Source organism: Artibeus jamaicensis, unplaced genomic scaffold (genome assembly GCF_021234435.1).
Source record: "Artibeus jamaicensis isolate MK-2021 breed Jamaican fruit bat unplaced genomic scaffold, CSHL_Jam_final contig_3126, whole genome shotgun sequence".
NCBI classification, from domain to species: Eukaryota; Metazoa; Chordata; class Mammalia; order Chiroptera; family Phyllostomidae; genus Artibeus; species Artibeus jamaicensis.
The window spans coordinates 20,540,542-20,553,033 of NW_026521723.1; the positions used below are offsets into that span (position 1 = coordinate 20,540,542).

The 12,492-nt window shown below is 50.4% G+C and overlaps 1 protein-coding gene across 4 annotated transcripts in view; it reads right to left on the reverse strand.

Annotated features, from left to right (window-relative positions):
• MYLK (myosin light chain kinase) overlaps positions 1 to 12,492 on the reverse strand; it is a 184,361-nt gene that overhangs the window by 46,955 nt on the left and 124,914 nt on the right. For all 4 annotated transcript variants that reach the window (XM_037132246.2, XM_037132229.2, XM_053663093.1 and 1 more), the window contains 3 exons: positions 4,543 to 4,593; positions 3,732 to 3,859; positions 1,687 to 1,840 (listed from right to left, as the gene is read on the reverse strand). In XM_037132246.2, coding sequence (XP_036988141.2) covers positions 1,687 to 1,840; positions 3,732 to 3,859; positions 4,543 to 4,593 — 333 coding nt within the window. The remainder of the gene's footprint in view (positions 1 to 1,686; positions 1,841 to 3,731; positions 3,860 to 4,542; positions 4,594 to 12,492) is intronic.

Here is a 12,492-nt window from a genome sequence, read left to right on the forward strand (position 1 = left end):
ATAGATAAAAAAAAAAAAAGTACTTGAAAAGTAACTAAATAAAATTTAATATTAAAAAAAAAAAGAACACGTGAGAAGTTTACTGACAAGCTGAAGTCATGTTAAACCAGCCTTATTTAGCTTGCCTATAGACGGGCACTTCCAAAGTGCCTGAAAACTATGTAGGGTAAGCCAAATAATTCCTGTCTCATCCCATACATTGTACATCTAGTTAATCAACCCTGATCAGATAATACACAAATGTCATTAGAGATGCACAGGTAAATCTAGGCTAAATCCAGGTTTCCGTTGGACTAACTCTAAATCCACGGGCTCTGAATGAATGTGGCTTTGCTCTTTGCATCAGCACAAGTCCTCATTTTATTGAGCAATTCTATTCTTAGCTCTGTAAGGGGGAGGCAGACAGAAAGCCCGTTCCCCTCCATTCCTCTCCCCTCCCAGGACGGCATTTAACGTGCTGCTCCTGCCAGCTGGCGGGCAGCCACACCAATGGCCTTGTCAGTACTGGCTGAGGAGAATCAGAAACTAGACCATAAAAGGCCAGAACTGCAGCTTAAGCAATGGTGATGGGGGAGGGGAGTGTGTGGCACTGAGTGGACCTTGCTGAGCGGAGGTAGGGGATACTGGTCACAGAAAAGTGGTTCAGAGGAGCGGACCCCAAAGTTCCCCTAACAGGGGCAGATGAGCGAGAACAGCAAGAAAGACTGGACACCAGTGCTTGCTAATGGGTGAGGCCGCGGGGCCAAGTCAACGCTGCAGGTACAGGTCTTAGTGTAAAGACAGACGGGTTGGGTCACTTGCACCAAACTCCCAAATCTCCGCACCCCTCCCCCCGCCCCCGCCACCTCACCCAGTGTTCCTGACTCACAGGAAAAACTATTGAAATAAGCCTCCAAAGTCACCAAAGACAAAAAGAGTGAGAAAAGCCCCCCATCCCCCCAATCTATTATAGATGAGAAACCTACTCTCTGACCCCTGGTACAACACTGGCTTTCTAGATTTAAAAGTGCTGACCTAAGGAAACAAAAGAAAGATCACATCAGTAAACCCTGGGACAGTGGGATGAAGGGGTGAAGTCGGCCTGGGGACGGGTACAGAGGCACCCGTAGGTGTGGGGCCCTGAAGCTGAGCAAGCTCCTGCCCGATGCCTCCAGTTCTCAGAGACGCTAGAGGCCAAGGCCTTCAGGGCGACAGGCTATCCCAGAGAATGGGCAAGAGTGTTGACCAGCACTGATGCCTTGGCCAAGCCTGGATCTTGTCAGAATCCTGACTGAGTCTGCGGGTTGATGTGATTTTCCTGCGATGCCCCCAGAATCAGGTGTGGGACTGAGCTGGCGGGGAGAGTGGTAGCCTAGAGAGGAGAAAGGAGTTATGGGTGCCCGTGGGAGAAGACCTGGAGGAGCTCGGGGTCTCCAGAGAATAGAAGAGAAGCCGGGAAGGGACTCACAGGAAGAGGAAACCACGGTGAGGGTGTGTAGGGTCTGGAGCCCTCGCTGCGTACGAGACACAGCAAAAGCGCGAGATCAGGCGGAAGGAAACGAAGTGAGAGTAGGGAGGCTGTGGGCAGAGATGCGGGTCAGAAGGACCAGGTCCCCTGGGAGATGAGGCCCGAGGTCCAGCGTCCTGCCTGGGTGCTCTCTACCGTTCCCATCTCCCCACTTTCAGGCCAACCCATTCCGGACTCACCGACCACCGTCAGGTTGACCTGGGCCTGCCTGCTGCCCAGCTTGTTCTCCACCAGCAGAGTGTAGCAGCCGCAGTGCTCCTGGCGCGCGGCCAGGATGGTGAGCTTGCTGCCGCCCTCACTGTTCTCCACCTTGATGTGCTCGCTTTCCTGGATCTGCGGGCAGAGAGTGGGCAGCTGCTGGAGATGCGGGCCAGGAAAGGAAGGGGGAGCTGAGTCCCAGCCCCACTCCCAAAGGGATGCAGCTGCAGGAGCTGTGTGGGGTTGGACTGCTCTGGACTCTGGGCTTCCTCCTGAGCCCCCTCCTCTGCTGCATCCAGAGCCAGGCCTTTCTGGGGGCCCAGATCTGAGGTAGGCATGGGGTGCTGAGCAGAGTTGGGGAGAAGGAACTCTGCAGTTGCTGCTCTAGACCAGAGTTTGGGAGCATCCTGGTCTCCCTCCACCAGGCTGGGATGGGACGGTGGGAGAACACATCTGAGCGAAGTCCACTTATAAAGCCCAGTCCTGTGGGTTCTGACTTCTGCTATACTGTTGAAACCAGTCACTAGCCACATGTGACTATTTAAATTTTAATTAAGTGGAAACAACCCAAATGTCCATCAGCTAATGAGTGGATAAACAAATATGGCATATTCAAACAATGGAATGTTATTTGGCCATAAGAAAGAATGAAGTACTGATCCATGTTACAACATGAATGAGCCCCCAAAAACATTATGCTAAGTGCAAAAAAGCCAGACACTAAAGAAAACATATTATAGGATTTCATTTAAGTGAAATGCCCACAATAGGCAATCCATAGAGACAGAAAGTAGGTGAGTGGTTGCCAGGTTTGGGGGAAGGGAAGGAATGACGGCTCATGGGTCTGGGGGTTTTGGAGGGGCTGACAATAATATTCTGGAATTAGATCATTGTTATGGTTGCACAACTTTGTGAGTACAGTAAAAAACACTTCAAAAGTGTGGGTTTAAAAGAGTAAATGTTATGGTGTGTTAATTATCTCAACAAAGCTATTATAATAACTTTTAATTACTTAAAATTTAAAATTCAGTTCTTCAGTTCCACTAATCACCGTTCAGGTGCTTAACAGCCACATGGATTAGTGGCTACATGCAGGAAAACAGACACAGAACATTTCCATCACCATGGAAAGAGACAGAGCTGAGACCGGCTAAACGTCTCTGAAAAGGGATGAGATTCCATCTTATTTCAGACATCGGCCCAGACACTGCCCGAGGCTAACTTGCCTTGGATGCTAACGGCCAATGTCTCCATCTTTTGAGACCAAACCTCCTTTCCTTCCTGATACTAGCCTCCCATATCTGGGCCTTAGGACAACTTGGATGTTTGGAAACAGAGCAACAGAGGACTCAGAAGAAATCTTCACCCCTTCTGTAGAGTTTCCAGTCCAGCACCAGCCCACTGTCCGGGGCCTCTGCTGAGCAGGCCTGTGGGCGCTCACCACAACATGGGACCTCCAGGTGCCGTTAAAAGCTGGTTGTTCAGCATTTCAAACATGTCCCCCCAGGACCATGATTATAAATGGTAGCTGGATTTCTGGCCCAGCCAGACAAAATTCTACTTAACATATAATTTATCTATCCAAGCATTCAGATTCACTTTTATCCCTTTAGCATGTGGTAGGTTTAAGCTGTTGCCACAGACTGGGTTCACTGGGCTGGTATGGAATCACAGAAGGCTGACAGGGCCTCCTAGGTCAGTGGTTCCATGTTCCTGAGTCTGAGGAGAATTCTAGACTTGAGTTATCAAAATCTGGTGGGAACCAAGTTTCTTGGTTTCTCTTTCTCCCTTCATACTTTTCTTCATTACACAAATAGTCTATAAAGCAGGTATTACTTAGTAGATTTGGGGGGAAAGGCGATGTTAAGAACTCAGGTTTGGTGGGTGGGTGATGAGAGGGTGGGGGTTCTCCTGTCCCACGGCCCCTGCGATGAGGGGCCATGCTGTCCCCAGTTGAGCAGTTCTCGTCCCCTCCAGCCTAGATGCTGTGTGGGTTGTTCTCAGGCCGCCCGCCTCTTCCACTGACCTGCTTTCGGAACTTCATCCAGGTGCAGGTGATAGGCTGGGTGCCTGTCACTTTCCCAAGCAGCTCCACGGACTCCCCGGCACGCACCTTTCGGTCCTCGGGAAACTGAACGATCTGAGGGGGCATGGCTGGAGAGGACAAGCGGGAAAGTAAGACCTCATTTGACACTGCTGACCACATTGGTCTGCTGTTCCTCTCATGCCTTCTGGAACCTTCCAAAACTGTGGTCAGTAATCACTGCTTCAGAACGTCTGAGCCGATGGACCTGCTCGGATCGTTCATCTCCTTATCCTCACAGTGGCCCGCACAATTCACGTGGCGTAATTCTCCGTGTGCTGGGCGCTTTATAATTTGTGTCTTACCCTAACTTTTTGAGTCTACATCCTAGCTCCATTATTCATTAAACAGCACCTTGCCTTTTAACCTCCAGGTGCCCCTGGCTGAGAGGCTCCATCTGGCCCATGTCCCAAATGTCTTTCAATGGGAAACAGACAAGGCTCCATACGACAGGGACGCACCGAGCAGAGCATGGAAACGGCACAAAGTGGATCACCTCCTTAGGGGCCGAGGGTCAGGCAGAATGTGCAGAGGGGAAAGGAGACGCACTGGTGGAGTGTGACACTGTGCTTACAGGGGAAGCAGGAGAAAAGGCAAGTAGTGGAAGAGACCATGGTGGCCGAGGCTCCAGGGGGAAGTTCAGCCTGAATAATGCAGAGCATGAATCAGGGAAGGGGGGCGTCTAGTAGGGCAAAGGACAAACCCCTCAGGACAGATGGCTCCCTTGTCCCCACAAGTTACTATGACCAATTACCTGCTTTCGGAGGTGTCTTGGGGGTAGGTTTCTTTTTCACAGTTGCGTCACCTGAAACAAAAAGTTCACAAGTCACTCTGTCAGTTCTGTTTTCTCACAAGACTCCTGAGCCCTAGGAGGACGCAGCCCAGGCTACCGGCCCCGCATGGGTGTAGAGTTCTCGCTGTGTGTGTGTCCCTCTGGACATCATGCAGTCACACAGATGCCCCCCCCCCCCCACCGAATGGACATCAGTCCTCAGCGGGACCTCTGGAGGTGTTCCCTGAAGCCTCCACTGACAGAAAACTCAAAAATGCTTAAGATTCCAATGTCCATTTCAATGATGATAGTCCCGAACTCACTAACTATGCTCTCACCCCGACTTTCAGGAAACTCAGAAAGGAAATTGTCAGATAAACCAACTAAAATTAGCCTTTGGTGTGGATCCAAGGGTCTCAGGCTTCCTTTGGGTCCCAGACTGGACTGCTGGCTTTCACTTTTTAAAATCTTTGTTGAATGAATGAATTTGTTCATTCATTCTTTGTTCAATGAATGAATGAACTAACCAATGGTCTCCGCCATTCCTACTGCCAAACAATTCACATTAAAAAAAAAAAAGATCCAAACAGACCAGATTTGTAGAGCAAACCTCATCATTTGGCTAAATAACAATGTGATAAATATGCAAAACTACCCTCAGCTATTTCCATGGTTTATTCTCATATTCCGTCAGCTCTGTTCTCAAAGCCATGCAACCCATGCACCCACATGAAATGAAGGTCCACACGCAGACAAACAGCTGCCTGTGAATGTTTGCAGTGGCTTTATTTATAATTGCCCCAAACTGGAAGTTATCCAGACAGCTTCAGCTGGAGAACAGGTGAACTGTGGTACCTTTATACAATGAAATTCTACCCATCAATAAAAAAGAGCTGCAGATACATCACATGGATGAATCTAATCAGTGATGTGTCTCCTCTGCTAAGAGAGGCCAGAATCAAAGGCTGCATACTGTATAATTCCATTTCCATGGCATTTAGGAAAGGCAAAGCCACCGGGACAGAGAATAAGTTCGTGCTTGCCAGAGGTGGGGGGGGGTTGGCCACTCTGAGGAGGCCATGTTTGGAGGTGACAAAACTGTCTTTTACTGTAGCAGCGGCTACGTGACTGTCTGTTTGTCGAGGTTCACAGCACTGTCCACTAGAAGGGGGGAACTTCATGTATGTAAGCTATACTTTAACACAAAAATGGGGAGAAGTTTTTTAGCCTGGGAGACCCTCCCGAACCACTCTATATCAAACACCAACCCTCCACCCCAGCACTCCTTACCATGCTCACCCCACTTTATTTCCCCCACAGCGTTTAACACCATATAACAAACTATTCATTATTTATTTATGGTTTGCCCTTTGCCTCCCCACAAAGTATTAGCTGTTTACCTAACGAGCCTGACACATAGTAGACACTCGATAACTATTTGTTGAATGAATGAATGAGTGGGATCGTGTTAACAATTCTTCATCCACAAAGCTTTGCCTCTGCAGATCACAGAGAGGCGGTGCTGTGCCCTGGACATGGAGCTGCTCTGTGACCACAGGCAAGGCGGCCGCCCTGCAGGTCGTCATGGGGCATAAGGAAAGTGGGAAGACTACTGCTACCCATCGGAGAGCCCTGGCAGGACTGCCGAAGCACCGACGCTTGCAGAAGCACACTGAGAGCAGCGTGGAGCTGCTGGCCAGCGGGTGCATGGTGGGGCCCAGGCTGAGGTCCGCTTCCATCAGGTTCGCCCTGGTTTGTCACCATGATTAATCTATCCACTCAACTCATAAAAGGGCTGACAATGTGCCAGGCAAATGCCAACTGGTACCTACTACTAGCCTGGGTACTGAGGAGAAAACCAAACAAATGTAGAAATCAGCCTCAAGAGCTTCAATGTCAAGACATGTGGTCTCTTTCTTGTGACAGAAGGACATTTATAGGACAGTTGGAAAATTTTGATGATGTCCAATAAACTAGATGATAGATAGCATTGTATCAATGTTAATTTTGTAGTTTTGATCCCCAAACTGATTTTATGAGATTGTCTATGTTTCTAGGAAATATACACGGAAGAACTTAAGTGCAGAGGATAACATATGTGCAACTTCCTTCCAAACTGCTCCAAAAATGCATGTGTGTGTGTGGAGAGGTGGAGAGAAAGAGAAATGGAAGAAGAGGGGAGAGGAAATGCGATAAAGCCAGCACGGTAACATGATGATATCTAAAGAATCTGAGTGAAGGGAATATAAGATTTATTTGTATTATTTTTGCATCTTTCCTTTAAGTCTAAAATTATTTCAAAGTAAAAGTTAAACAGAGAGTTTAAAAATAAACTTATCCAGCCAACATGACACGGTTGTCCCGATGAAGGAGAAAGAGCACCGTGTGGGATGAGGAGGTGGGGAGGCAGGCAGGGCTGAGAGGCTGACGCAGGTGGGCCTGAGAACTAGCAAGGGTCTGAACAAGGGACAGGGACAGAGGAAGAGCCCGGCCCACCGCTCCGGAGCAGGGAGGGGCTCAGAGCTGCGAGTCAGGGTGGTGGTTGCTGGAGGTTGGCCAGAGCACAGGGCAGGGTTAGACAGCGGTGGTGTGAAGACAGTGTGGCGACTTAACTTACGGAAAATGAACAACGCGGTCCCTCAGTCACGCCAGTCACATGTGGCCAGTGGCTATCACATCATGCAGACGCAGAACACTGCCATCCTCAGAGAGAGTTGTGCTGGACAGAGCCGGTCTAGAGGCCAAGTCCGAGTTATCAGAGCCCTCACATACACAGCGGTCTGACTGGCTGGAGGGCACTGGGGGGTCTCAACACTTTCTGGGGGAAGAGAATCCCCACTTAGGAGGCTGCTGCCATACCCTGGGAAGGAGCTGATCATCGGGCCCAGCTTTGGTAAAGGCAGCAGAAAGAAAAATATAAATACGGGACAGAAGAAAAGTTAAAAGAAGTAGCGGCTAAACAAGAGGGAGGTACAAAGATTCCTTAGAGAATTCTTGCCTGGACAAATGGGAAAACTGTATTGATGGATGACAGAGTTTGGGAGTGCAGATGAGTTTGGCCTGGTCCAAGTGAATGTGGCGGATGAAAAAATTTAATCTGTATGTAGGCAAAAGTCTGGACCAGAATTCAGAGATCGCAGAAAGGTTGGTAGAAGCCGCAAGTGAAACATTTCAGGATCAAAAATGTAATTTATAAGGCAAACTGTGAGGATGGGTCTGTTCTTTGGGGAACAGAATGCAATGGAAGAGGAGAAGGGGCTGTGGAAGGCTCCGAGAGGCGGACGGAGGATAGTCACCGCAGCTGCAGCGGACAGGAGGGCGGGGAGTGCGCCTCGGGCGGACCAGCGCCGGGTGCCTGCCGGGCGGTGCTGCGGAGGGCGGGTGCGGTGGGGCAGAGTGTCCGCAGTCACCACAGAGGAGGTCCTCAGGGAACAGGTGGGGAGTCAAGTCATCTGTCAGGAATTCCGGAGGTGAAAGGGACAAAGAGAAATGGGGTGACAGACTGGGAATGTCAAGCTAAGGCGTCTTCCAAGGTGAAAGAGAAGAGTGTGAAGGCTGGGAAAGGGAGAGCTCAAAGATGCCAGGCAGGAAGAACTTGAGAAAGCCAAATCCCTCGGGAGTGGATACTGGACAGAATAAGAAAGACCCGTGCACAGCTGAGCCATGAACCCTCACGCCTTTTCATCAAGGCTGCTGGGGGGAGGGAGGAGAGAGTCCGTCAGGGAGGGGAAGAAGAGAGGCTTCTACCACAGCTAGAATCCGACCTCCTGTGCGGAGGGAAAGCCATCCTATCAGAGGGACTCTGTGCAGGGCTGCTGTCGTGGGCTTAGCTGTGTCCCCCCAGATTCACAAGTTGAAGCCCTGACTCCCATACCTCAGAATATGACTAAGATGGAGCCTTTAAAGAGGTGATTAAGTTAAAACGAGGCTGTTGTGGTAGAACCTAGTCCAATCTGACTGGTGTCATAAGAAAAGGAAATCTGGACACAGAGGAAAGGCCATGTAGGGACACAGCAGGAAGGCGCCCACCTCAGGTCAAGGAGAGAGTCCTCGGCAGAAGCAGAACCTACTGACACTTGAACCTTGGAGTTCCAGCCTCCAGAACCATGAGACAACACATTTCTGCTGTTTAAGCCACCCAGTCTGTGGCACTTTCTTAGGACAAATAAATGCAGCTGTGGGTGGCTCTTGGGGCCAGGAAGGGGGCTGGCGGCCCCTGGGGTGGTGGGCCAGGAGCTGGTCAGGAGGGACAGCAGCACAGAATGAAATCACAGGACGTCGAAGTCCCGCCCTATCCTGATCTTGGCAGCCCCGGTAAACCTATGTACCAGACGCAGAGTCTGGACTAATACTCATCTTTCTGTGCTACAGTCAAATGGAACTGAAGGCCCAAGTTTTATGTTTTTCGTTCTATAAATTTGGAGCTTCTGCTGTGGGGTAGCATTTGAAATTGGTTTGGTTCCTCTCAGTAAAAACTATTTTATTTTTAAAAAGTTTTTAAAAAGATTTTATTTATTTATTTCTAGAGAGAGAGGAAGGGAAGGAGAGAGGGAGAGAAACACTGATGTGTGAGAGAAACGGCTCCATTGGCTGCCTCTTGCACGCCCCCGACCAGGGACCTGGGCTGCAACCCAGCATGTGCCTAACTGGGAATCAAACCAATTCACTGACCCACACCAGCCAGGGCAGTAAAAACAATTTTAAATGTTAACAATGTTTTGTATCCTATTTTATATGTATTTTGTATGACCACTTGCTGCAATCCATTCATTGTATTCTGGGCTTAGAAGAACACACTGTATGGATTGGAAAGGAGAGCCATCTGATGCTAAAATCTGGTTTCTCGAAGAGAGCTGGATTCGCCAAGTTGTCTCTCACCCATGGCCACATCACCCTTTAACCATTTGCTTCCTACCTCAACCAAACAAATGCAGGGCACCTTGCACTGTTTCTATTTCATGAAAAAGGAGGTGGGTTTGCATAAAAGTCAGATGACTTGCAGGGTTCATAAAAGCTCATGTGACCAAGTAGAAATACGTCCAGAACCAAAAACAGCACCTTTTCCCCACACTGCGGCTTGTCCCTGCTTCTCCCAAGGCTCTCCCCGCCAACCCATATCCAGTCACCAGTGCATGTCAACTAAAAAGCTCCTCTGTCTGCCCCTTCCCACACCCCCATCACCATTCTGGCCTTAACTCTACCACCTCCTAGCCCCGCCCCAATACATCCATCACCCTGAGGCCAAAGTTGTCTTTCACGAATGCAGAGCTATTGTCACTCCTGCTTATACCTCTCCAGTGACTGCCCACTGCCACTGAGGATCAAGCCCAATGCATCTTACAGGGGCCTCTGAGATCTGCCCCTGGCTTTCATCTCCCGCCTGCTTTCTTACTGTTGCCTCTGGTGGGGGAGGGGGCAAACACCCTCCTCCATGCGCTTGCTTGATGCTCATTATCAGTGGTTCTCAAACTCTAGTGTGCCTCTAGTGCTTCTCATGGCGACTGGGGACATTGCTAGAAGCACGGATTCCTGGCCTTCCTGGGATGCAGATGCTGCTGGTCCCTGCGCCACCTACTGGGGGCGCTGTTCTATGCTCCAAATGCCTTTCAGTTTCTGCGATTCCAGGCTTCTGTGGTCAGCTCTTGGCTGACTGATGCACACTCTTCAGGCAGGTCTCAGCTCATGGATCTCCACCACCATTGCACCTTTGATCCATGCCCCTCCAAGGTGGCCCTAACTCAGCACCCATCCCAAGGCAGTGCAATTGCAGAAAGCTGCCTCGACATGCATAAGCTACAGCACGCTCCCTGGGGACAGGAGCAGGACCCGTCTTGCTCACCTTCTGTATCCCCAGTGCCCAACTCGGTACCTGACACAGGCTTGAAAAATAGCTATTAAAGGCATGAGTGGAACCCCTGAGGACCTCTGTTAACTGGGGAATTCCCAAGAACACTCCTGGGCTCTGATGCTGAGACATTCGGTAAGTCCTGGGGCTTGAATCCTTGTGCAACTTTCCATGAAAAGGAGAAGCCTCCTGGCTTACCAACTAGATGAAATCTGCCAGGAGCTGAGCCTTCCACTCTAGACAGGAGACAGAGGCTGGAAGAAGTGAAGCAGCCCAATAAAAACATCATGGATCAAAGCTCTGAATTTGGGTGCCTCCAGGGAAACCTGGGGCAGGGCTGGGGCGGCCACTCTCCAGCTGTCTGCACAATCTGTCTCTTGCTGCTGCTCGGCCTGCGCAAGTCTGAACCTAGCCCTGGCCTCACAGACCTTTCTTCTGTTCTGGCAGGGAAGGCAGCACACCACGGAAGTTTCTAGACTGCTCAGTCTGAAGGCATCTGAGTAGTACATCTCTCCAGTGATTTGAAGGCTAAAGCATTTGGGAGATATTTACAGAGCTTGAAGGTGGGTCTTGACGGGTCAAAAGGTTCTGAGTTAATGAAGAGCAAAGGAGATTCGGGAGGTAGCTGCAACAGCTGATACAGAGAGGTCCTTCGATCTCTGCCTCTGTGGGGACATTGCTCTTTTTAGGTAGTTAACTAAAGATAGACATCAAAATCTTCACAATTCCCCAAATCAGCAGTAATTTCCTCCTGAAGCTCCTGAAAGGCTGAGTGAAGTATGGAGGGGATGCCGACCCTGCAGGCTGAGGCAGAGGAGGGTGGCAGTGAGGGGCTGGGAGGGGAGGCTGAACCCGCTCCCTGCACTGGGTAGGCTCAGGGCTCTGGGCCACTCGACAGCCCCCACCTCCCACCACGCACACACCAGGCCCATTCCTGGTCCTTACAGATCGGCGCAGAAATGTTGGTCATCTTCCCAGAATTAACATCTCCGGGCAAATTTCCTGCACACATCCCCTCATAGCAATGGCTGCCACATAAGAAGATTCCAGGTGAACACTGCTGCTCTTGTCACTGCAAACTCGCATTCCCTGGCCCCCGGGACACAGAATGTCAGGTTGTGAAAGAGGCAGCCAGCATGCCTGAGGCAGCGGTGCCAGGGCTGCTTGACTGGCACCCTCCAGGCCCTCCCTGGGGAGAGCCCGCCCTGCCATCCCGCTGGCTGGTGGGAGACAGTGGGTGGGACAGCTGGGAAGGAGCTGAAGCAGCAGCACAGGGCTGGGTCACGGGGTCACACGCACGCGTGGGGAGGGCGGCAGGGGGCACCATCGCTCCTCACAGACCAGTACTTCGCTTAAGAGGAACTGGAAATTGGTACCCCGTTTCTTTCACAGACATTTGTGGGAACACCCCAGCTTCTCTCCCAGGGTCCCACACCTTTCACTGTCAAGCGAGCCTCTATGCCAAGCCTCCACCTCCTTGCATTTCCTTTCAGCTCTTTGAATCCTGTCAGGATTTAACATTCCCCAGGACCTTGAAAGAATGTTTAAAAGAAAGATGATTTGAGCCTGGACCACGTGGCTTAGGTTGGTTGGGTGTTATCTCCCAAAGCAAAAGGCTGTCAGTTTGGTTCCCAGTCAGGGCATGTGCCTAGGCTGTGGGTTTGGTCCCAGGCTGGGGTGTGTATGACAGGCAACTGATCGACGTTTCTCTCTCACATTGACGCTTCTCTCCCTCTCTTCTTCCCTCCCTTCCTCTCTCTACAAGTAAGTAAAATCTTTAAAAAAGAGAGAAATATTTGATTCTAGGAAAACCTCTTAGGAAAACTGAACACTGCTTTTGATATCCAAAGGCGCTTTCAAGTTGATGACTTTTGGTTTCAGAGAGAAACACATACGTGAGGCCAAAGCAAGGATATCAGCAAGCATCGGAGTCTGGATGGCCCATCGTGGACGCTGAAGCCGGAGACCAATGTCAGAGGGGAGGCTGGGGCCAAGGCCAGGCAGGGAACCCGAAGGGGCGTTTGCCTGCAGCTCCCCACATCCTGGAAACACGGTGAAGGCAGAGACCCCTGAAGCATGTGAAGCCG